General features: G+C 32.4%; 2 protein-coding genes across 2 annotated transcripts; both read right to left on the bottom strand.

Annotated features, from left to right (window-relative positions):
• Positions 1-63: 63 nt before the first annotated feature.
• LOC125049701 (putative uncharacterized protein DDB_G0289963) lies at positions 64-3,686 on the bottom strand. Its single transcript, XM_047649123.1, has 2 exons — positions 3,681-3,686; positions 64-2,816 (listed from the first exon to the last, which is right to left on the bottom strand). Exons 1-2 carry the CDS (start codon positions 3,684-3,686, stop codon positions 654-656), a joined length of 2,169 nt encoding a protein of 722 aa, XP_047505079.1. The 3' UTR covers positions 64-653.
• LOC125049291 (peroxidase) lies at positions 2,900-27,597 on the bottom strand. Its single transcript, XM_047648430.1, has 14 exons — positions 27,464-27,597; positions 23,813-23,968; positions 20,305-20,381; positions 18,429-18,519; positions 14,290-14,481; positions 13,782-13,978; positions 13,246-13,419; positions 10,140-10,218; positions 9,636-9,781; positions 8,108-8,349; positions 6,722-6,854; positions 5,077-5,539; positions 4,507-4,653; positions 2,900-4,112 (listed from the first exon to the last, which is right to left on the bottom strand). Exons 1-14 carry the CDS (start codon positions 27,475-27,477, stop codon positions 3,980-3,982), a joined length of 2,244 nt encoding a protein of 747 aa, XP_047504386.1. The 5' UTR covers positions 27,478-27,597; the 3' UTR covers positions 2,900-3,979.

The following is a 27,597-nucleotide window of genomic DNA, read 5'->3' as shown; positions in this document are numbered from 1 at the left end:
TGTAGTACTCAAATTAATGGCGTTAGATATTGCTCAGTTTCTGAATGTTAATTGTCAGTGTAGTTACAGTATATAGCTATAAAGAGTAAACTAATTTTATGTAAAAGACAACGTATTTTGTCATCCAGTCGACACCAATCCCTGATGGTTCATGTAAACTTCATTGGGATACCAATTGATTTACGTTATTGACTATAAATATAAAATATTGCTTAATGGTGGCAAAACAAACAATTACTTTAAATTACTTTTTATTTGCGCAGAACAAATAAGATATATATGTATACATAAATTACCCTTTCCTCCAATAGCTGAAAATGCCCAGTAATTTTCAAGCCACTTACTAAGAGCTTACATCTCACAGTAATATTCATGCCGTTTTTTATTCTAATAGCTCTCTTTATAATATCAGGATTAAGTTTTTAGTTTAGGAATAATTTCTTGGTCTATATAATGCAATAGCCAGGATGCGCTGAAGTTATAGGGTACCATTATGTTTCCTATTATTAAAAACCAGCATAAAGCTAATAAATAGTTCCCTTTTCAACACAATATTTTAAGGTTAAGAATGAGAAGGTAAAGTTATAGACTCTTTTAAATTTGAAAAAAATCTGTTTTCATTTTTACTATAACTATTAAACTTATTGTGTAATTTACAGATTTTCACCGTATTCTAACGTCCAAGCGTATCCAGCTTTAGGGTCACCGCTCTTTTCTGCTTCCTGCTGTATTTTTTCAGTCTTTCTTAATACATTTTGTATAGTATTAAATAACTCTTTATTAGGCTTTATATACTTAGAACTTTTCGCCTCATTTAATTTTCGCTTTCCAAATCTTTCCCGAACAAACTTTTCATACAAATCTTCGTCTTCATCATCTTCATCTTTTTTGCCAGAACTTTGTTTACCGTTCGTATTGTAATTCTTACTAAAGGTGTCTCTGTACGTGTAATTATCGTCGTCATGTTCCTTTGGAGTTTTCTCCGTCTCCGATTCATCTTCTCCAGACTCATCATTGTGCCAATTACTTGTTTTTTGCTTTGGATAAACTGGTTTTTCATAATTATAAGATAAAATATCATCAGGTAGTTTAATTTCAGGTAATTTTATGGATATGTCACTGAATTTAATGTTCAAGTTTTCATCAAATTCGTCATCTTGAGGCTTGGGTGATGTTTGTCCATTGGTATCTAACTGTGGTGAATAAGTCTTTGAACTTTTGACATTTCTATTAGGCATTGTTTGTACATATTTATAATCTAACGGAATTCGTTCCACGTCTAATTTTAAATCTTTTTTATTTTCTCTGTCTTTTAAATTTTCTAAAAGTGGTAATTCTTCACTTTCTTCATTCGATTCAGTACTACTCTCCTCATTAAGTTCCTTGACTGGTTTGACTTCATCATCATGTATGTTTCTAAGTTTAGAATTATTTTTATGTAAAGAATGATTCAAGCCAGCATCAAAAGTTTCTAGATCAACGCCTACGTCAGGAACTATAGTTTTAGAAATAAACGACTCTTTGCTGTTGTCATCGTTTGACTGTTCAGTACTTTCGTCACTAACGTTGGTATTCAAATTCGGATCGTTGTTTTTAAATTTAGCTGTTGGAGAGTCATAATTTTCAGATTTACTGTTGTTTTCATCTCGTAAATTATTTTCTTCCTCATTGTCTATTTCCTCACTTTGCTTGATATCATCGCTATATTTATTTACCTTTCGCACTTGATCTTTTTTTTCTTCACTTTCGTTACTCTCACTATTTAGTTCATCTTCTCCATTATCTTTATTATCATTCCTATAACTATTTGAAGACACTAATGGTTTATTGGGTATTTTCAACTCTATACTTTCATTACTATCACTTGTACCTTCCTCACTATTGTGACTCTTTACGGGTAGTTTAAATTGTATTTTATCTCGGTCTACACTTAATGTGTTTTCTTCTGAATTAGAAGATTTCTCTTCGTCGCTTTCAGAGCTGTTGGATTCTGAACGGGGATCATCTTCTACTTTACGGGAGGTATCAATTTTTCTGATATGTTCACTTTCTCTCGAATTACTTTCACCATCATTTAAATAAGATTTATCCTTGTTGAATGATCCTCTATTGACCTCACGACTGTTGTAGTTTTCGGAATTCGATATTTCGTCTCGTACATCACCGTTGTACTTACTTTCCCTAGAATCATCATTATTATTTTGTTTATGGTTTGATAGTTCTCTACTCTCTTCATCTTCTTTTGATACACTAGAACTTTCACTACTTTCGTCTATTTCTTGACTCTTCTTATTTTGCGGCTTATATGAATTTTGCTTAAAATTGTCATTTTCATTGTTGTTCTCTTCTTCTGATTGTTTACTTTGATTGATTTCGATTGTATCACGAGGTGTTAATCTATCATGGGATGTCTTTATTAGAAAGTCGGCTAAATTCGAATTTAGTACAATGTCTTCATTTTCCAATTTTCTATTACTTTTTGGGTCATGATGGGTAACGTAATCGTAAATAAGTGGTGTTGATCTTCTTTTTCTTAAGGTATTTTTGTAGTGCCCTGTTGACTTTTTGGTTACTTCCTTATTACTGTTTGCTATTTTGGAAGGTTTAGGGCTAACGTTCCCTATCTTTATGTTAACATGATCAAGTTGAGTATTTGATTTAATCTCATTTTTATTTATAGATTCTGTTGAGTTTTCATAACTTTGTGTTATATTATTTCGAGTTCCAGTGTCAGCAGCAGTATTGCTTGTAATATTTTCTGTCCCATTATCTTGTTTAGTGAGAGAATTGTTTTTTACTACAATTGCATCCGTAATCTGTAAATATTCATATTAAATAGATTGGTTGACAACTCGCATTGACAAAATAGAATCCAACCAATTGATAAATAAAACACAAATCTACTTTCAATGTTTATTAGTAATTAAATAGCTTATTCTATTATTTACACTGTGTAATTCTCTACAGAAAACATACTAGCACATACTTTAACATCTACATATCTAAGCTAAATACTCCTAATTCATAATTTCTCTTTTTAAGTGCTTGTTAAACCAAGTTATAAATGATATCCCTGTGAACTACAATTTTTTAATACATTTTTGATAAAACAAAAGCAACACAATGTAATGCGTAAATAAATCTGTACTAATTGTAGGGAAGGGTTAAAATGATTGTCATAGGTTCTTTAATATTAAAGGAATTTAACATTAATATTTAAAATATTATTTTTAAGGGGGCAATATATTAATAATAAATATTTACAAAAATATCTACGCTCTATGAATTGCAGGTATTTATTTATGGCAACATTTAATTTCGTTCATATGCTTAAATAACAAAATAGAGAATGTAACCAGTTCAAAATAAAATGTGTGGGTGAATTAGATAATAGAGTTAAAAAAATGGAAATCACATAAAGTTAAATAACAATTAATAGTGTGCTTACCAATAAATAACTGAATTTATTCGGACGTGGACTTGTACATTTTTACTTTATATTTTCATACATCACCAAATCAGTATGCAAGAATGCATTGAGCATTTTCTAAATAATTTCCATAACTACATTACCTTAATCTACTGACTACGCATTAGTATACGTCATATAATACACGCATTGGATATTCAATATGGATTTATTACCCCCTTATTCATATAAACGGAATCCGTCTAATTACACTCATTTGACCAATTAATTGTTTCATGTTTCTCTATCTCTGTAGTGTGCTGTCTCATTTTCTTTTTTTTTCTTTAGTTAAAACAGTGAATTGACTGATTTACTTTTAAAAAATAAGGGGGGAAATATAATTAAACTTAAGGAATTAGTAGAATCGAGTCAATATTTGAAATTTTTTAAAACTTATAAACTCGAATCGAAAGTCGAAAATTCGGTACCAAACAGTCGTCACTAAGAGATTTAATTTCTCAAACCAAATACAATATCCAATGCTTACAAAATTACTACTGTGCTATTTTACTACTTCCCGTGAAAGGAATTAAACCCGAAACTACTCACGTATTGTTTTGCGGCACCGAATGGTACCGGCTCTGCCCATTTAGAAAAGTCCATAGATGGTAGAATACCACTTCTGCAAGGTACTCTTGGGTTCCTAAAATAATGAAAACATTTCCATAAATTTGTGACCTCGGGAAGACGTGCAACAGAAAACTTCCAAATTTTGAAACAATTTGTGTCTTTTGTGAATAAAATCTCTCTTTAGAAACTTTAACATTTCTATGGGACAAATTATACATTGACTTTGCAAAAAAATTTCGTAATATAATAATTTGAAAATCTTACTGTTACCCGTAAATTACTATGTTATTGTAGGAAGTGAGAAAAAAATATTATTACTAGTTAAGGCCCTGGATCCACCGCCTAGAGGTATGAAATATACTTTACGAACTTATTCCTACTAAATATATGTTAAAAATTTAATCAAAATCCGTCGAGCCGTTTCATAGCGATCAAAAAGAGATTTACATAGGAAATATAGTACTTACAATTCGTGGTCAGGTAGGACAAAGGGATAAACCTGGACTGTGTCAATGATGTCAGTGTTGTCACAAATCACTCGTGCGAGACGGGACTTTTTAATTTCTGTCAGTTGCTCTGGTGTGAAAGATGACGGTTGGTTTGGCAGCTCGAACCTGTATACATAATTTTGTTTGTCGGATGTGCACCAAAGGACTTTCAATGTGCGCATTTAACATTCGCTCGAACGGCGAAGGAAAACATTGTGAGGAAACCGGTTTGCCTTAGACTCAAAAAGTCAACGGCGTGTGTCAGGCACAAAAGGCTGATCACCTAACTTGCCTATTAGATTAACAAATGATCATGAAACAGATACAGAATCTGAGGCCCAGACTTGTAGTACCTGTAGCGCCTCTGATTTTTTTGATGTAATAACTCCTGTGATAAAGCCTTTCGTAGCCAGATTTTTACGTAAACAAGAGTTGATTATTGCTTTATTTATGGAGATCGTATTGGCTTCAAAATTACTAGACCGATTTTCATTATTTTGATAAAACTCTATCGGAATTTTTATTATAATTACAGTAATAAAATCTCACCAGAATCTATCTCCCCTTCGTGAATAAGAGAATTGTGTTGCAATAATACAAGCGAAAGTCGGTCCCAACATAGAACCACGTAGGGGCCTCTCTGATACTCCTCCCGACCACAGATCTATATCAATCGGATGCTCGAATATTGTCTCGTACTTTCTTAACGTCTCATTTGGCATAGACCCGAACAAATCCTGGAAGGTGTTAGCATCTGACAAGCCACAGAACTTCCTGAACTCCATGTAACCGGGAATACCAAACTCCCGTCCTCTCTGCATGTTGAGGGAAACCAAATCCATTCCAAACCGGGCTCCGACCTTCTTAAAAAGATGATTGGTGACCTCTTGGGTGATAGAGTCGTCCATAGCTTGAGCAACTTGGTTCATCAGTCCCATGACGTATTCGTCGAGTACTCCAGCTCTGTAGAGGTCGTACGGTCTACGAATAAGATCTGACAAGCGCTTTGAAGCTGGAAAACGGAAAATTCTAATTTATATAAGAATTTCATTACAGTAGTTTATTATGCGGGGAATATTTCGCTGCTGTATAGACAATGTTTTAATTTATTAACACTTTATATGTATGTATGGCATAGTATTTGGTACATATTAAAAAGAATAGGAAATACTAAGAGTAATGTGAATAAAATGCATACATAAATAACAGAGAACAATGTAGACTTACACAATTAAAACACAAAAAAGCGAAAAGCTAATGTTAAGAGTCAACAATTAACAATGCTAGTTTCTAAAATACACCAAAATAATATATTACATACAATAAAAAAAGTGCATGCGTACAAAGTACACATGTCAGAAGTGAAACTTCTTTGTAAATTAATTATGACTAAGGTAAATGCCCCAACCAGTATATGATCACTCCATGTATTTGTATATCTATATTCACACTGTTTACACACTGTATACGTGATAATTACTATAATACTCTCTCTCTCAATCTTTCTCACTATAGCTCTCTCCTCCATGGTACTGTGCCTGATAAGAAGTGCGCTCTATCTCACTCTCTCTGTCGATCATTCTCACTTGCTTGCTCCCTACTCTCGCTCCATGGCTATTTGCTTCATGCTACGTTCGCCCTTCCTCGCTCTCTCAATCGGTCTCATTCGCTCTCTCCCTTTGCTTCGACAAAAACGCTGGACATCTTCGTGACGCTAATATTATTATTATTGCGTAAAAAATGTTACCCTCATGCGCCAAAGAAATTTGACTTCAAAAAAATATATATAATTATTACAATAGTCAAGATTAAATTGATTGAAAGGGTATGGTTAAGAGGTGTTTATGTAAATGACTTAAAGGCGTTAGATTAGGTAGCTAATCGTATTGGATCGGAGAGCGTATTCCATAACTTTATGGCGGAGATCCTAAAAAGCTTGCATAGGATGAACTATAAGATGGAATTTCCAAAATGCATCTATCAGAGTAGCGTAATACATAGTTACATATTTGGGTTAAGACGTGTTACAAAAATGAGAAGAGAAATAGTATATTTCCAAACATGTAATAGCTATCTGTGACACCTATCTCATTGTTAACCAATAAGCCAGGGGTGGAGCATATATTTAAAATATTTGCTCCACTGATTTTATCCACAATTGTTTTATCATTTAATTATTATTAATAATACTTACCAATAAACTTATGCGCTTTGGACCATCTCTCTACAGCTGTGGGCAGCAAAGAATGTCCGAATCGGTAAGCAGCTGATGCAAAGGCATCGATCACATCTGCATTTACTTCTGGATCATATCCATTCCAGTAACCCTTAAAGGTTAAATTTAACATTAGTTTTCTTAGATTACATTGAACAATAATTGAGACATGAGTGAGCTTTTATACAAATTCATGTTATTAGTTCGTTTCTACAATACTCATTCCGTACGTATTTAAGTCCTCAAATATGTTGTATCAAGAAATGTGCTCGACTCATGTAAAAATGAAGATAGAGAAATGTTTAAACACTGCAAAATACTGTCAACATAAAAAGTAATAAATGTCTTCTAGTCGTGCACTTTTTTAGAGGTGACATAAAAATCGAGTTGAGCATGACGTACAGACCCGAGCTGTAACGCAAGTTCGGCTAAGGTTAAACAACTAAAAAGTAAGTAAAAGAACTATATTTATATGCATTTGTCGCGCTCCTAAACAAGACTGCTATGGTTACATTATTACAAAACACAGTGGTTGTCAAATGTAACAAATAATTATTTATCTTATATTAATGTATGTAAGTTAATGTATGAATATAGGCATTCGTTCCCTATTAAGTTACGTGCAAACTTAAAATTTACAAACATTTAAATTCGAGTCCTATAACCTATCAAACTCATGGTAAGTTCGGCTCGCGTGCGCACTATAATAAAAATGGATCTTATACAAATGCTCTTTTAAAACTGTTTAAAATAGTATGACCCAGTCTAGTTATACCTACTTAACAGAGCAACGTGTGGACTTATTACTAAACTATCTATTACTCTTATTGATGATTTAGACTTGTCATAATCCTAGCGATGCTGTTGAAAGTTAATTTCTAGTATGAAAGGTGAAAGACATGTAACATGATTCCCTTAGAAGAAAAGCGAGAGTTAACGAGTCGCCACTTTCCTGCATAGCATACAAATCTAACTAATTTGTTCTAGTTCTTGGAAGATTTTGTTAAATTCGCAAGATTAACATCGGACATTCGTTTAATAATTGCGTAGGAACATAAATCAAAAATAATTAGTGACTTATAAGTCTTGCACATAAGCCATGCGCTGACCGCTGCAAATCATTATAAACTAATAACTAGTGATTACTAATATACGGTTAAATAAATAAACGTTGAATTAATTTAATACTTTAATATAAGCATAAATACTTCATAAGCTTTTTTAAAGTGAAGTAGTGTGTGTAAACCAAAGACAATATTATATCTTGTAATGGAATAAGCAAGCGCAGCTTATTATTATTAGTGCACAGATCTCAAAACAACTCGATGATTTTCGTAAAACGTTTATATTGCCTAGAAATCTTACCTCTTTTTCAAGCACCAAACCGAATTTCTCCATCACGTCCTTTCCTAAGAGTATAGGCAGGAATTCGTTGTATGTAATATGTTGTATTTCGGCGATATTAATCCTTCTTGCTTCTTGGAATAGAGTTTCGTCGTCCCAATGCGGATTAACCGCTGCTAAACCTTTGGCTACTCTGTTGTGTTCTCGGGCCATCAATGTATGCATCACAGTCAGTACGAGTTGCTCGTTAACACGGATTTCGCCTGAAAACATTTTTTAAGGTTCCTTTAAATGAATTATATACCTGAAGCTATACGTTGGGGTTACAATTTATCCTGAATAAAATGCTATTATTTTATTAAGCGACTACGAAGAAGGAGAATAACCTGTATGCATGTGATATCCGATCTAACTGATCTTTATAGGCTTTTTAGATTTTGATACCAAGTTTCATCAAAATCGGTTTAGTAGTTTTTGATTTATGAGTATCGTAGAGTAAAGTAATATTAAAGCAAATAATATTGATAGGTATTTTAATCGGTTTAATTATCCTAAATCTTTTACACGTTTCAATGTTTTAAGGCTCTTAAATTGGAAGCTCTTTATGGATCGCTACTCCCTGCGGTGTAAGTATTTTTTTATTGGAACGAAGTTCCTTATCGCGCGATGTGAAAGGGGGCTAGACGGAAAAAATTCTTACGAAAAGTTGTCACGACACTTTTTTGCTATTTGCTATTGTAATACATCGGTTCTCGTCCGATCACCAAAGTTAAGCAACGCCGGGCGAGGTCAGTACTTGGATGAATGACCGCCTGGAAACACCTCGTGATGTTGGCTTTTTTTTTCTTTTCGTAGGGACAAGAAATTAAAATTATTTTTGGAATCTCTTAACTAAATTAGTCGTAGTAAACGTACACCAGAATCCCTGTACAATAAATGCGGGGTCCCTAGTTTCCTTGCAAAATACAATACCTTTAAAAAATATTCATTGTAATTCTGCGAATTCAAAACTTAGTGAACTAATACAACAACGAGAACACCTTATACAAGGAGATGAACCAGATGAGACTGAATTAAAATATCTGAACCACGAAATACGAAATATGCTTATTAATTGTGCCACTTAATTTTATATTTAGGTTATTTTACTATTTAATCCCAGCGTAGCACAAGGACATCATACTTCTTCCTCTTCTAGATTCCTGGTCTCTTAAAACTTTAATAGACGATGAAATATAATATTGGTGTCGAGAAAATCTATCATACTGTTATGATACCATTTAAAATATAAATTAATCGAAAGGAACTTCGTTCCATCCGGGTGTCCCTTGACACCTCTCAAGTTTTTTTATTGTTATATATAGTATACAAGTAGCCATATACTTTTGTTCTAATAGGAACCTCTGCCCTGACTATAAAACACCGATTTTACACTTAAATTTATACAACAAATTTATACACAAAAGATTTGTAAGGTTTTAAACCTGAAATTGCTGCCTGAGATTAATATATACATATGCACTACTAAATATTAAAAAGTGTTGCTTACCAGCTTCAAAGCAATACATGTTTTTGTTTGGCCTTGTACAACCTTCATCTGGGATGTCGAGTTTCAATGGTAACAAGTCCTTTAGTCCATATTCTTTGAAGACCGGGTTCATTCTTAAAAGACCCCCGTAGCCTGTTCTCAATTTCCTATACACAAATAAAGGTTTCTTAATTTTAGTTAGATACAACGATGCAAAATAATGACTCATTAGCTTATAAAAGAAACATACGTCTTGTTTTATTATTAAATACTATATTAATAAATTATATATTTGCAGAAGATGCTTTTCCCGCGCGAAACTTATCTCGTTCTTTTTTTCTTTTTTTTTGGAGTTTATGGCCTGGTATCTAGACCTTTAGGCCAAAGAACTTATCTCGTTCTTTTTCAGTAGTTCCACAGATTACTTGACACAAACGAAGTCTTTACAATACAATACAGATAATAGAATAAGTAAACTCTTATTCTATTATTACTTAAGTATACTTAAATAATTAAAATGACTACCTGGCAAACTTTTCCGTAACACCATACACAGTGTTACCATCAATGGCTCCTGTCAATGTGTTGAACGGCACTCGCGAACCTATAAATCATAATAAATTGAAGTTCAATCATTCGTAACTGCAAAGTACACATCAGTACGATAAAACGATCTTCAGATGTTATTCGAAAGGATAGGTACTAGAATGTGGGTGGTATGTGACCAAAGTAATCTTATTAGGAAACTATTATTAAGCGACTGCGCTGCAGTAGGTCCCGTTATATGAAAACATTTCAAAGTTCTAATCATAATATCTAATAGTTATCTGACAACCTGATGTGACAGTCTCTCGCTCACAACGATTTCTGAAAAGCGTGATGTGAAATGTAATAAATTGGCATTTATCTTGTTTAGACAGTTATTAAGATACATTTGTGAAAAGTAAACATTACAGCCACTCTCAGAGTCATCTGTCAACAGTGGAACTCAACACTTAATGCTAGATTAGTGAACGCCTGATTTAAGGAATAGCAGACAGAAAATTGAAAGACATTTTTTAGCTTCCGATTTGATCTCTAGTGAACCATTTAGCACTTAGTAAATGAACGACTCTGCGTACGTCTATAAATCTATCCTTATTTGAATAAAGTACAATGTTCAAATGCGATCATACATTCTTTTACAAATAATTGGGAAACACAGACGCTTATCACACCTATCAATAATACCTATACAATACACCCATATTATAACCGAAAACGGTTCATAATATCGTGATACAAACGCACACGAGAAAATATTCCAAATATGCTGCTAATTTGGTAATATTTATGTTAACAAATCTGTATTGCCACACATAGTAATAATTTACATGTGTCAGTTATTTACCTAATATTATTAATGGTAATTTTTGGCTTTATATATTTCTTATTGCAATAAAGCTGGACACGCATCATTAGCTAACAATTTACAGTGGGATTGCTATTTATAAGTGGCTTTTCAAGGACAGAATCATCAAGAATAATATACTCAGAAGTAATTCTGTAGTAATATTTTATCAACGTGAAGTAATGCAACTTATATGTAGTTTGAATATTTATTGTTTTCTCAAAAAAAGCTCTGGATTGAACAGGCTTATTTTAGCAAATATTGTCTTTTATGGGTTATTAATTCTACACCATGATAGAAATTAATAATATAATTAGCAACGTGTCAATAATTTATTTTCTTATTGAGGTATAAACCTACTTTTATACAATGTAATGTAATTAAATTCTATAAAGTAAATTGTTTATACAATGTGTACCGTTTAACCTTAAATATTGCCTTCTATTAGTAGATACAATATGCCTGAACTTTCTTATTCAGTATTTTTTCTAACCGTACCGTATCTTTGTAACAGTTTAGCAGTGAAATTGGTATAACTGATCTTCATCTTCACTCTCGATATTACGTCTGATATAAGTATGTATATAGAATCGAAAATTTGCACTACATTATGTTTGCTTTCACTAAGCGATTCCCGAACCGGTCACATTTAGTGACTGTACAATATGATATAACATTTAATGATCTGAATGTTGTTGAATAACACGCAATTTGAACGGATTACGTTTCGGAAAATTAATAATGTTTTTGATGGTACTTTTGCTTCAAGTGAATGTTTGGCGCGACGAACATTTCATAATGAATGTTTTTAGTATAAAACATTCCAGATGCGAATACTGCTTTCATATTTTAGTGCACAAGGCGAATATACCCGATCACTTATTGAAAGATATGGATTCCCGGAAAATATTTCAGGAAGTATAAAGTCCATCTTCTACTTGACCTACCAAATTGACGCCGAAAATCTATTCCGTGCCTGGATACAAATCTATTTCTCTACATTTTTTGTCATCATAGGCCTTCTGTAGAAATCTAACTTAGGTACTCCCAGGAGTTTATATGATCCAAGCGTCGACTCAGACTACGGTGCCAGATATTAAAATAAGTTACTATTGATTTCTACTTGGTTGTTCAATATGCATATATCTACTACTATTTTAATGTTGAAACCGCTTACGCCAGATGGCTATTGATAAAATTGAGAAATTGTTTGCATGTCATGTTTCTGCCCACGTACACTTTTGTACCAACGGATAAATGTAACAAATTCATGTTCCTTGATCTATAATAAACGAGGTAAGCCTCTGTATTTTAATTGGTTAAATAGTACCTTCTTTTTAGCCATGTGTAATAAAGTTTTTCTTTCTTTCTTTTTCTAGAATTTTTATTATGGAGATTGATTTTAGACGAGTCTTGTGAAAAGTTTTTCAAGACACAAGCGTCTTTAGAATAAAATAAATAGCAATAATAGTTAATGTCGAAATCATAAACCTAAAGAATAGATAGCAATAGGACGAAAAAGGAAAACTATTTTTAAATTAATAGCAAAATTGTACGATTCGGTCCTCAATAGTTTAACGTTATTTTAGCAAAACTAGAATTTGTTAATATATTCGCCCTTGTTTGCATTACCATTTACTTCCACAATTCTATTAATTAACAAGGTTTATTTTACGATCTTTCACAAGATTTTGAAGAAAAACATCTCCTCAATAAAACCACGTTTTGACACTGTATGATGAAAGTGATTAATTTTATTTCAGCTGACAGCTAACTTTGAACAATTACGAGGTCATTAAAATATTTTGTAATGTGTTTTTTACTATTTACATTTAGAAGTTTAGAAAAACCTTTGCATAATCAATACAGTGAATCTATTTAGAATATTAAATTGCTTATTTTATACAAGATATAAGAGCTTTATAATATTGCTATAACGTTTAATACGCAGTAAAGCTAACTATGGCGGCTGGTATTTTCATTCGTATCAATGCCGATTTAATTTAACGACAATTTTCTACGCACTTCTCGACTTGAATTTAATATTAGTCGAGACTTAGACCAGAACTACAGTACTTCAGTACGTCAAAATCCATATACCTTTTTACTTACAAATTTGGGGATCCATTTCTATGCATTTGTTTGAAATACTGAATAGCTTAGACACAACTTATCGCTTGTAGTCTGGCCTGGTAAGGCCTGTACGAAACTTACTACTGTAATATAATTTGTTTAACTTACCAAGCTTACATCCAGGTCTAGGAGATGGAAAGCCTCTAACAAAGTCAATGCACTTAACACCGAACAGACGGTAGAAGTAGTCATCATCAGGTATTCTGATCTCATTGCAGTAGGGATGTTTCAAGTGTGGAGGACGCTTGCAGCATTCCTCAGGGTCATTGCGGTTAATCGGGTCTATAGAAATACAATAATTAGTTTCTTGCTCTAAAGAGAAAGATTATAGACAAAAGAGAAATATTGAGTATATTTTCAGGGAATTCGTATGTTTTCACTCCGCAAATTTAAGTTCAGCCTTGCGATTCTGTAACTCACTTTTCGAACTCTCACAGCGGTTTTCACAGCGGCGGTCGCGCTCATATCAGTCGTAAAGCAGTCATTTTACGATTTGGCATTCTGATAAGGAGGGAGCTTGTAGTTTATTGTTGTTAGCGAAAAGTGAGTTACAGAATCGCAAGGCTGTATTTGTAAGAAATCGTATTAAACTTGAAGGGTAAACGTTGAAGTTGTTGTGTGGAAAATAGTAAAACTAGAATTACCTAAAGGTGTTCCAGTAAGAGTGTAATCGTGATCCATGAATTGTCCCCACGCGATAACCATTACTGTTCCAGCATGGTCATGGAAGCCATCATCAGGGTGCATGGTTCTTGAGACAACCCGGGATAACGGTAGGTCCCGCCCCGTATGGGCAATACGGGGTGCGTTAATGCCATCAGCGAATAACGGACCAATTAATCTGCAAAAGATTTCCTTATATAATATAATGTTTCATACAGAAATTGCCCCCTCATTCAGTATAGGTTAGGCGCGGAAGAAGAAGAGTCTCTTTCTCACTCTATCTCTTTAATTAAACTCATTATTTTCCATTCAGTGGTTTAGTTTTGAAGCCTTTAGGATTATCAACGTATGAAAATGATGCATAAATATTGAATTGAAAAATGATGATATAGTTTTATTCTAAAAAGTACGATTGTTGCGTGTATGTTTGTGGACAATTGATGGATATCAAGACGTACATACATACGTATGTATAAAAATATTTTTTACCGTTGGAATGGCGCCATAGTAGCACCCCATGTTGGATGCTGAAGGTTGTTACATAGACCATCAAGTCTTCGGTATTTTCCAGCGCGACACTCGACGTGGGAGAAGACTGGTGGGCAAACTTCTCTGATTAGAGTTCGGGATGTGTCTATGAGAGGAAGACCTTTCTCTATCTCTTCGTAGGTGAGACCGTACCTGAGGAATAATATTTATTGTATTATATGCAATTTATAATGTACAATTAAGTAATAGTGATATTGGAAGTTGTCTGCCTCAACAGAGACAACCTGGGGAGTTTACGTACAGTAAAATCTTTATTTCATAGGAATTTGTAGTTCAGTATACCTTACACATAGGTGGGCAGAGGCAATTGAGTCCAAGGGGGAGGCGCTGGCGGTAAGTTTGGACATAGCGAAAGCCTTCGATCGGGTGTGGCACAGAGCACTGCTCTCGAAGCTTCCAGCCTACGGGCTCCCTGAGAAATTATGCAACTGGATTTCCAGCTTTCTCGCTGATCGGAGCATCAAAGTCGTCATCGACGGAGCATGCTCCGACCTGAAACCTGTGAATGCTGGTGTCCCACAAGGCTGTGTCCTATCCCCGACCCTGTTTATTCTGCATATCAATGATATGTTGCAGCTTAGCAACATTCATTGCTATGCGGACGACAGCACTGGGGATACTTTTTACACTGGCCGGGCAGGTATTTCTCGGGCTGTTGTCGATGAGTACCGGAACAAACTTGTGTCTGAAGTCGAAACTCTTCTACGTGGAGTCTCAGACTGGGGCAGACAAAACCTAGTCCAATTTAACCCCAAGAAGACACAAGTATGCGCGTTTTCCGCTAAAAAAACTCCCTTTGTCGCTACTCCCCTCTTTGAAGACACTCTCCTTAAAGCCTCAGCTAGCATCGGAATACTGGGCGTTGACATATCGAATAACGTTCAGTTTCGCGGTCATCTGGAAGGAAAGGCTAAATTAGCCTCCAAAAAGCTTGGTGTGCTCAGCAAGGCGAGACGGTACTTCACTCCGGGCCACCGCTTGCAACTATATAAAGCTCAAATTCGGCCCCATATGGAGTACTGCTCTCACCTCTGGGCGGGAGCTCCCCAGTACCAGCTCCTTCCACTTGACCGTATTCAACGAAGAGCGGTTCGAATCGTCGACGACCAGTCACTTTCAGTGCGGCTTGATCCCTTGGCGTTGCGTAGAGATGTGGGATCTCTCTGCATCTTCTACCGCATTTACCATGGAGAGTGTTCAGAGGAGTTGTTCGGTCTAATACCTGCAGCTGAGTTTCATCATCGGACGTCAAGGCAAAATACAAAATACCATCCGTATCACCTCGACGTCCGTCATTCCACAACAGAGCGTTTTCTAAGGCAGTTTTTGCCGCGCACCACCACTATGTGGAACCAGCTGCCCACAGAAGTATTTCCGAACCAATTCGACTTAGGGTCCTTCAAGAAAAGAGCGTACCAATTCCTGAAAGGCCGGCAACGCACTTGCGAGCCTTCTGGCATTGTGAGTGTCCATGGGCGGCGGTATCACTTAACATCAGGTGAGCCTCCTGCCCGTTTGCCTCCTATTACATAAAAAAAAAAAAAAAAAAAAAAAAAAAACAGTTGGTTACTACTAATAATATGGGATATGTGAAATATGCGAGACGATTAAAATATAAAATACCGAGTATACACAATGACCTTCATACGTATTTTAAGCAAATTATATCTCCACACTGCTTTATTACCAATTATATCTGCAATGTATAACAGTAATTGCAAGTTATTACACGAAAGAGTATAGCAAGGGCAATGAAAAATTTAAACCAGCTCAAGGGGAACCGTAACCACGAATTTTCAGTTAAAGTGACATAATAAATTTCATATTGATATCTAAATTTAAAACTATTTATTAACTACTGTAAGCAAACTTCATAGAAACTCCGCCAACAAACAAAATGTGTGTTTATTCGAAAATAGACCTTAACAATATAGGCATAGAAATTAGATGTTTTAGAGGGCTAGATCATAGATATACTATGCACTAAAAGTCTCTCGGTATTCGTGACATTCGACATTTTCGAAAAATAAATAAAAATACGACTTTTGGGCAAGACTTTTTTAAAATCTGATTTTTGGATAGTATTCCTATATATCAATATGTGGTTTATATAATTAATCCATAGTCATGATTCGTTTAGTATCTGTGACACAAAGGATATCCTCTGAACAAACCAGTAACATTGCACAATAACGAAAGTGTTGCTTATCAATATTTCATTCAATACATCTGATTATTTAGAAACAATACAAGATAAGATCCAGACCCACTTATGTCAATCAAACGATCGCCCCTGGCGTTATGTTCACCTTCAAGATGTCGGTTAAATGAAACTTGGACAATGTGCTACTACGATTGTGTTTTATGAGCTATATTAAATGTTGGCAAAAGATTAGTAAATAAAAAGTGAGATATCTTTATGTTAACCATTCTTTAGTAAACGTATGTTAAACTAATGAAATATAACAAAAATCTGGTGTAGATTAAAGCGTGTTTTGAATTTTTTGGATTAACCTAAAAAAACCTAAATATGGAAAGAATACGCTTCATTTCTTCTACGCTTCTTCTTCATTCACACTGCATATGCACACATTATATAGTTTTTAAATTAGATTTATTTTTTATTTATGTTTACACTATCCTCTACTCATAGATAAAAAACTTAACATTTAAAGTTATTTCAAAAACTGGCAAGTAAAAATATAATTTCTTAATCTAAATGTCTGTCCTTGATGTTAATTTTTGAACAAGGCGAAAGGGCATGTACCTACACCTGTGGTGATGAAAGAAATTACACAAGTGACTTTATAATTACAACGTTTAGATTATGAAGATACGTCATACAAGATTAATTAATTTGTTGTGGCGCAATCCGAACATTAGTAATAGATATTTTCTAATTTAAAAATAAATTTCGTAAAGAGTGTATAATGTATATTTTAAGAAAGAAACACATAATTATAACACAAAATAAAAAGGATGTCTAGTTAAAAAGAAGTTAGTTTTTGATTGAATTAAAATTTACTTGGATTGATGAAGCCAATACGATAACTACTTCAGCGATTGTCAAACCAACTAAAAAACTATACGGGTTTAAATACGCAGAAATGTTCTTAACAAAATAAAAAATGAGATAAATAGATGTCATCTATCAGTTAAATGTGTTAATTGTAATTGGTAGTTTCCGCATCGTGATGGCATCATGGTCAAGATTCATTGGACAAAAGCACGGATCTAGATTGAAGACAGGCTTAAGGTCAAAATTCGTATTAATCAATGTTCAGTAAAGGCCGTATATGCAAATGTCATCTGTCAGCAAGACCGCGATTCAAATAATTATTTAATAGTCTGTGGCGATGAAATGTAATCATGAAATTAATTATTTTATTACATATTATGTAATTTATTTTGCCTTTATTAGCTCTGAGACCTTTTATGCCTAATTTACCTAATTCCCCTTTTTTTCTTCAATAAGAAAAGTGAAACAATTTGCATGAAAACAGAACATACGACAATAAATTGTATTTTGCTTCAATTATTAGAAGCATCCTTTTGCAAGCAAAATTCAATTTTATTTTGAATAAATTCCTTTATTACGTTTCCACATCGAATACTTTATAATCATTATATTCACTTGAGTTATATGATAAATTGTTCCCAACCAAATAATGTATTTAATGTCACATGAAAATTAAGTATCTTCTATTTCTATCTCTCTATTTTTAATTATGCAAACAAAACCATACCATAACAAGTTCAAATTATCATAGAAAATAATTTTTACGTTAAATTTCTTATAACTCATATGAATATAATTATTTTTAAGTATAATAGGTACGTTAAACGCGCATCTTTATAATGCACGTTTAATTGTCACAATATACCTACAGTTATTAAAACTTCACATTCCTGACCACGTGACCATATTAATCACGCGACATATCACAACAGTAATTATAATACAAATTGTATAAGTTTTATTATAAAATTAAACATTATTCTATTATTATTCTACATTAGTTTAAATGTCATCTGACTCACAGTCAACAAAGACATTAAACAGAAGTAAAAGTACTTACGTGCGCGCCAGACTGATAGAAATGTCAAGAATAAGCTCGCCCACACTGGCAAAGTCTTCAGCGTGCCAGTCGCCTTTCGGTTGAGACACCACTGCAAATTAATATTAGAGCTGACAATGAAATCACGAATCAATACAAAAGTAAAGTACAAAATTGCTACTTTGTACAAACGCTTGTCAATGTGTAATTACTGTTAATAATACAATAAAGAGTAAATAAATATAAAAGAATAAAATGACTAAAAAATAATCATACAATGATATTCTTTATTTTTAAAAAAATATAATACAATCATAATAAGTTATATTAGAAAACCGCTGTGGTTTGTATCCTATTTGGATAGTTTAAGAGTACAAAATCGTATAGATTTTTGGCGACATCCATAAAATCTATAAAACAATTAAATTAAGACGGTTAGCTATATATGTTTAAGAGTCCTGAATAGGGTAAATAAAGCTTTTATCAATAAACAATTCATAATACAGTCTATAGAACTATTATTTTCTTTTAAACCCGGCTTAAACAATTTGTTAAGACACTGGTGGCTATGAACATATGTCCTTATTATCTTCAAAAAGCGTACATTTCTTATATCAATTTAAAAGCTAAAATTTACTCCTACGTGAGTCTACATAACTTACAATAAGATACGGTAAAATATCAATAGAACGGGCCAGACACCGCAATAATTGCTATAAATGGTTATACTACGGTCATAAAACGAAACTTTTCTTAAATTTAATTTATGATTAAAATGTTTAATATTGAATTTTTATATTGAAGTATAATTAAGGGAACGTTAATATGCTTATCATTAAACTACAAACATGTCAAAATGTAATTATAAATAAAATGCTACCAGGTCAAATGATAATAAAAAGGTCCAGTTTGTACAGTTTTTATGTTCAACTAATATTGCGTAAAGTGTATTTAAAATCTTCGAGTTTAAATACATAATAATATTTGGAAAAAAAAACATTTTTCGCTATTTTTTCTTTCCGTTAAGGCGTATATAGCCTAGAAAACCTAGATATTCGGAGTATTTTGAATAAGAATTTTAAAATTCTAATTTAAAACATTCATAATTTCAAGAACCCGCTAAAACCCTTCCGTAGGAAAAGTCCCACCAGTACTATGATGTACCACTTAAACAAACGTAACAATAACCTAATGATTATTTTTGAGTAATTTTACTCCTCGCATTATACAGACTACGCTCAATAACATTTATTTTTCATATGGCCAAGTAGCCTATTAACACAAACTATAGCATTGATTAAATTGTCAATCTCATGTTAAAAGCGTAGGAACAATACGAACCTTTGATTTTTGTTATCAGTACTTTATTTTTTAAAAATTATCTCGTTGCATAGAAATATTAAGAAATACCTACATCGTAAGTAGCAAAATAGTAGTTTTCAGTTTTTAGTGTCCATTCAAACGCCATAAGCTTCTTTCCCTATTAACTATAATTCAGGGTCTAAGGATCAAAGGATCTAATACCATCTCATATGGGTTGGATAACATTCACGCAAAAACAAATCTAGTTTCAAGTTCAATTTTTGTTGATATAAGGTGTTACATGTTAGATTTTTGTTTATATTAAAATGACTAATTGTTTTGTATTGTTTGTTGGACGTATATATAAACACAGATGAGTATGTGGTTAGCCATAACACAGGTCTAGTCTGGGGACTAGCGTTTGCATGATAGTGATAATTTCGTCCTTTTTAAATAAATAAAATTAGTAACATTATACTAAAAGTAGAACATCATAACCTACACCCAAAATTTTCAAGATCCGTTCTTTAGACATCAAAGGTTATGGAAGCGTAACAAACTCGCTTTCGCATTTCATTAAAACAAAATTACTTACATATTCTCGATCTCGCATCCAGATAAGCTTGGTTTATCGCTTCGTAAGTAATACATGTGTGTTGGCCATCATATGCACTGAAACAATAAAATATGTTAATCTATGGATGTAAATTGTACCTAATTGTGTGTGAATGGTTGGACGAGTCTCTGTCTTCATTGCCGATGAGTAGTTAATGTCTACCGTTTCAAATTTAATGACATGAAATAAGTAATACCTGTCTCTTATATTCCGTAATAAAAAAAAATTGTGTCAATTATTATTTTTTTGACTAAGCTTCGCTGCTATATGGAAACAACTTCATGATTTTCGTTTTCAATAATCAGCCTAACTACGGAAAAATTGTTTTATTACTAACTTTTCGCTTAACGACGTTGCGCCTCATTTTTGTATACAGAGATGCTGTCAATGGTTTCGGGTGTTTACGAGAAAGTTATAAGTGGTTTATGTAAATAATAAGGTAGTTAGAGGTAACTTAACTTTATCCACACCCACAACAAAGCACTAAACGGTAAATTTTAAGCATTTTAAATGGCAATCCACTTTTTAGTAGGTTAAATAAATATACATGAGCACAATAATATTTAATATAAAGTCTATTGGCCTACAAATAATATATAATCGTCTCATTATTCTAATCTTGTTTCCGGTGTCTGATATCACAAAAATACTAGATGACCGAACAGGCATTTTAGTATTTTAGTATGTCTAAAGAATTTATTTATCCTTTTCATTGAATTGAATATTTTTAATAGAGATTTTGGTTAGCCATTTATTTTGACACACATTAAGTTGGATGCATACCAATATGTACACATAGAAAAAAACAAAACACAGTCAGTGTTCGAACGCGCGATTTCCAATTTGTGAATAACAGTACAACTGGTGACTATGCTAACAGTTCTCGAATTATTATTATTTAATTATAATTATTTATTCCCAAATAAACGTATTTTAATATGAATAACTAAATCATCAATTTATACTAATCATAACATTAGCATACAAGTTTAAATTATCAAGAAAAACACACGATTTACGAGGAACATCGTACGCCGTTTCGCAGAAAATGTCTAGACTTTTACGTAAGTACTTGAACTCGTTAATCATGTTGGCACTCGCGGCTTCCACAGTAATTATTTAATGTACTACTTGATAAAAACTTTTATTTATAATTAACATGACAATGAATTGTTTTTGCATACACAATGAAATCCCGAAATTTAATTCTCAGTTATATTTATTACAGTTTTGCACGTGAAATACTGTTAAACAATTAAGATATATTTTAAACTTCTAAAAGTATCAATACTGATATAGTTATTATTTTCGTTAAACATCAATACCACACGTCATATATTTCGGTTGAAATAAAAAAAATAAGTTTAAAAACGAAAGTATAAAATGTATAATGTTTTATTGATAATATTATCAATTATTTTATTATTATTATTTTAAACATACGCAAAATTATTTTCCTCGCTTAAACAAGTTATTTCTTTAACATTGTTGTATTCATAACAGCCTATAAATTAATTCCACAAACAAGCCTAAACGGGCGTCGATCCATAGAAAGCTCACATATCAACTTTAAACTTCCTACCGATAACATTTGACTTGTTTCCGTTATATGGTAGGTTTCTCGAACGGTAATTTATAGTTCTAATGTATTTGTGAATATCGTGGACAAACTATTTGAGAAGGTCAGTCCGTTACTTCACTTGACAACTTTGAGCCTTGTTTGTCATTGCGTTGTTTTTTGAACATATAATATTAATTACGGCGTATTAATTTTATTTTATAGATATCCGCTTGTTATGTAGGTATATTTATATTTTAACAGTTATTTTCTGTCGTAACTTTGTTTCGAATTTGTAATATTATAGTAAATTTCTTTTGTATTTTATGTATATACGAATATGTTTAGGTAAAACTTAAAAAGCCACCTTTAGATGCCTAAATTATAAATAATACAAAAGGTTAGGGTAAAGTGTAAGCTACAATATTAGTGTTTTCTTTTTTTTCATAATAAATAATATTATTATCGAAACAAAGGTCAACAACGCACACGACTCCCGGCTTGGTAAATACCTATGGGCCATTACTTAATGTAAACTCGCCGATATCTAGATCGAGCATTCTGATAAACGAGCTAGGTCTTGATATCCATAGTTGCGGAAGCAAAATTGAAATTTAAAATGGAAATTGACTTTAGTTTTTATAATATCATTTTTTGGTTTAATTTTTTTTATCTCTTCGTGTTTGTTATCTTTGCCTATAATTGCTTTCTTCTTGTATCAGTGTGCCGAGCGTTGCCAAGCTTTTATAAATAAATAAGCTGACAGGCAGTTGTTCCAGTTAAAGTATAATATCGAAGTGAACAGTTAATTAGACACGCCCTTTACTAGACAGTATCCGGATGATCCTTTTACTTACATTCACAAAACCGGTCATCATAAGCGAAAGGATTTTGAAAGTGAACGTTGTTCTGCTTGTTACCTAACGTACTGTCTCAAAACTTACTGATGAGCAGGTATTACAGCATCTTTATGATTGTTACGTATAAGTTGTATTACATATAATGCATAACTTTTTCTATGCTTTTTGTATATAATGGCGATAAAAAGCTGAAATTTCTTTTATATTCTATTAAATTACCTTCTATACAGAGTAGTAGTAAATTATAAATAAAATATACGATTACTTTTTTATATTAATCGTGACTACGGAACAGCCATAAGAGTCAACTAGCGCATCCCACTAATGTTACTGGGTGCATTGCGGCCTTTTGGGGAGGAGTATGCTGTTTTTTATTTGGACGACTGGAAGCCGATTCCATAGAGGGAATGTAGAAGAGTTTCAGCCATCGGTTTGTTTCCAGTCGACGAGTTTCCTTTAAACTGTTGTCTACTAAATTGATTATGTGTATGTAATGAACAGACAAATTATATAGATTTTTTAATAATTTAATGTTTAATGTCTGATTCCAAAAAAATATTTAATTATAACCTATTGTAACTATTGTTAGCGTAACTACAGTACGAAAATACTATTGTATTGCTATTGTAGTTATACAAATAAAGATTAGTAAGCTGGTGCACATGATTTCATTTGCATAAAAGCCTATTTAAATCGATTTAGCATAGAGTCGGCTCGAATAAACATTGTTTTATACTATATTAATATGTATTGCCAGCCTTTTAACAATCGGTACTCTATTTTTAAAGGACCCTTAGTTGAATAAGTTCGGAAATACTTCAGTGGGTGGCTGGATCACAAAGTGGTGGTGCGCGGCATTTAAGGCAAATACAGTTGTGGAACGACGGACGTCGAGGTGATACGGGTGGAATTTCTACCTCGACGTCCTATGAGAAAACTCAGACGTATTAATCCGAAGAAATCCTCGGAGCACTCTCCATGTTAAATAATGGTTAAGTAGAGGTGAAGGAGTTAAAAGAAAAAACATGTGTTATGTGCTAAAAATAATAAATTAATCATATGTACTTACAAATTTCCTTTTAAAAGATTTAAGCTGTAGTCATATGCTGAGGAGCGTCCAGGTCCAGTCAAATATAACGCACAGTCATCATCCCCTGGTGCTGCAATGGGGGCGATGGGCGTCAGGGACGTAGCATATGCACTAAACAGCGCTATAATAAGCGCTCTGAAAAAATATTTGCCTTATTACCAAGTAATACCAAATAAAAATATACTTAAGCTAAAGTCCATTATATAATTAATAAAACCCATAACTTAGAAAATGTTGATCCTCAAATTAATGTTATAAAATTTGTCAATTTAATTTTATATTGAAATTATTGTCTTTATTCTTTTGTGTTCTACAAAGAGCTTTTAATCCATTGGGTTGCCAGGAAGCAATTGCTCTCAGCAGAATGACCAATATACCTTATCCTAATATTTATAATTAATGTTTATTTTGTAGGATTTTAAATAAATGGGCAATGTAAATAAAGAATAACGAAAAGAGGAAATAGGATTAGGAATTCCCATGATATTATTCGTCAATGTTTACTCAATATCGTCGAAACAAAAGACGGTTTCGATTGAGTGATAAAATTTGATATTTCATACCTAACATTGTTTTACTTCGATATTTTTATTACAAGAATTCCACAAATTACTTTAGTTCTTATATATGTTATAACTCGACGTTAAGTAAAAAGAGCGAATCAATTAGATCCTAACCATAAATGTTTAAATTATTACAACGAATAAATTAAATTCTTGTCATACTTTATTTTTATGTTTAAAAATCTATACAACACAAGCTTATATAGTTTACACTCATGTGAAAGTTTTGTTTTATCAGCGGTATAGTTAAGCTATATATATATATATGTTCAAAAATTAATGAAACATATGCAGAATTACAATAAATAACAGTGTTAAGCAATTGTCTTTTACTTTAAAAATAATAGTTCTTAGATTGAATTTATTATCTACATACAATTTAAAATCGCAGAGATACTGGCATGTATATAATAATGTATCTATGCTACCATTTTATTGATAGCAAAAACTGATATAACTTGATTTTATTGAACCTCTAATAAATCAGACTTACGTGAAATAAATCTATTTGACTTACGCCATATGTTAGTAATGTTTTACTGTATAATTTCAATTTATTTATTTCGTTGGAACATACTTCAACTAATCTTAAATTGAAAATGAATTGCTCGAAAAACTGTTAAAATTATAATTACATATTTCTAACCAAATAAATATATAGAAAATCTATAACAAATTATACATTTCCTTCTTAAATTCTACTACCATGAGATTAATCTGAGGGACACCACTACGCTCAGATCCCTATTTACCATTAACCAAGCAGTATCGACCTTGGTTTTTGAAACACTGGTTCAACTTAACAGCTCTCCATCGGATTTAACACATGATTTGCATAGCTCAACAGTAACTTTATACGTTATAAACGCGTTTACAATAAAAATATAAATTTAGGGGAGTCGTGTAAATCAAAATAATATATTAGAACATATTTTTAACATTAGTATGTTATGTAAAACAGTCTACGAACAAACAAAACATTACTTAACAATCAAGGTAAAGCTCTTGTATAATAAAATGTATTCGTGTCTATGCCCCACTAACCGTAAGAACTCAGCGATGAGAAACGACCTGTCATCCACAGTGATCACCTACTTCCGTAACAATAAGTTGAATGAAATATGGAAACTACGTCTTTGTATTTAAAAGATACTGTTACAATTATTGTACTAAATATGACGCATTAACTTAATTTTAAATACAATAACTTTCATATGCATAAAAATCTAGGTTAATTTTTCGTAGTTTCTCTAGTTATTTCAGTAATTTTTGTCTCGAAATAATAACATTGATGTTTGGATATTAACAATGATGGCCCATAAACACTTTTTTTTTTAAAAGACAATTCACACCAATTGACCGAGTCCCATGCTAAGCTGGTGAAGCTTGTGTTATGGGTACTAGGCAACGGATATACATACATATTATAGATAGATAGACATATAAATACATATTTAAACACCCAAGACCTAAGCACAACAACAAATGCTCATCACATCGATGTTCGTCTCAGCCGGGGATCGAACCCGGGACCCATGGATTCGCAGTCAGGGGTACTAACCACTAGAGCAATGAGTCGTCAATGACTGTTTTACGACGTCTAAATGAATATTTATATTAATATAAACATTACAAGTAATTATAATCGATTAAATATGTGAACCATGGCGATCATTTCAATTAAGAAGGTCCATGTATTCGCATGCCTTCGCCAAAATAGCTAATGGAAAAAGGTTGTAGTAATGTTAATCATCAAAACGAGTAAAAATGTCCTAAGCGACTTATACAAAACTAGTCGTTTTGGTGCCGTACTGGTAGAATGTTCGGAATCGCATTTTGGGTTAACAGCTTTGGAACTATTTGGTAAACATTAACCTTAAAATTTGACCTTGAATTACTTTTTTGAATTTCGACAGTCAGAAATAATTTTATAATTCTTGTTGCGAAGTAAGTTAAATATTCGATCGCCTTGTAGGAGAAATGTGAAGCCTGGCCTAGTTTTAGGGAACTTGTGATAAAGTAACCACGAAATCTACTACATTTATAAATTCTACCTACTATTTAATCATATTAAATTTTTCTTTAATCACAAATTATTTAATGAAATGTTTTACATTATACCAAAGATTTTTTTTTATATGAATCTATTAATATTAATTTGCAATATCCTATTCATTTACTTAATTAACTCTGATATTGTTAAATCAAAATAGGTTTTTTTTCTTCAGCAAAATTGAATTCAATTTTTTGACTATGCTAATCTGTGAATATATATTGTTAATTATGACAGTTTTATGGTTAACCCGATTTTACGAATATCAGATAGCGGTATATTTGTGATTGGACATATTCTGGTTTTGTTTCCTCTCTATTTGAGACATGTGGTATTTGATTGGGAAATTCACGTCGGTTAGGTTAGACGGTGTAAGTTAAGTACATATTTATTTAGTATCGCCCACCCGTTACTCTGACCGCATTATATACAAGGTTCACAAATGAATTTTGATACTTTTAGAACATAGTTTTAAATGTATTAAAATTTAAAAAGCAATTAAAATGGTAAAATTATTATGAATAATCCTAATAATTGATTTAACAAACATTTGGTAATTATTTAATTCATTAAAAGGTAATTATTATAAAACAGGTGTTAAATATTTTCTTAAAAATTTCACCTAAAACCGCCTAAAATTATTAAATAAAATTGGCGATACATGTAAAAATTGTAATTGTACCAAATCATGTAAAAAATGTCAATAAAATTGTAAGCAAATAATTTTTATCTAATAAAATGATAATTTTCTAGCAATCAATATCTAAATATTAAAATTTATAACATCAAACGCAAATCGCTACGAATGTAGACATCATTCGTAGCTAACCGTCATATAAAAGATTTAAACGGCACTCACATATATCATTAATTAATATATTGAAAAAAATGGCCTGATTTTAATCAATCAAATTGTAACTCTTCTAATATCCAATTTAACAAATAAATAATTTTTCATATCACAACTCAACAGTTTTCATATGTATCAAAGATTATAAACTAATAGAAAATTACCTTGAAATCATCATTCACACAACACAGACACAGCACAGTTAAACACAATGTATGCACAGAATTAGGGCAGTTATTTTCATTCTTGGCGTGCTTTCAATGCAGCGCCGGTGATAGCACTGCTGTCGGAGGCTGCG

This window comes from Pieris napi, chromosome 5 (genome assembly GCF_905475465.1).
Source record: "Pieris napi chromosome 5, ilPieNapi1.2, whole genome shotgun sequence".
NCBI classification, from domain to species: Eukaryota; Metazoa; Arthropoda; class Insecta; order Lepidoptera; family Pieridae; genus Pieris; species Pieris napi.
The sequence above is the reverse complement of the archived record's forward strand: the minus strand, read 5'-3'. Positions and strand labels throughout refer to the sequence as shown.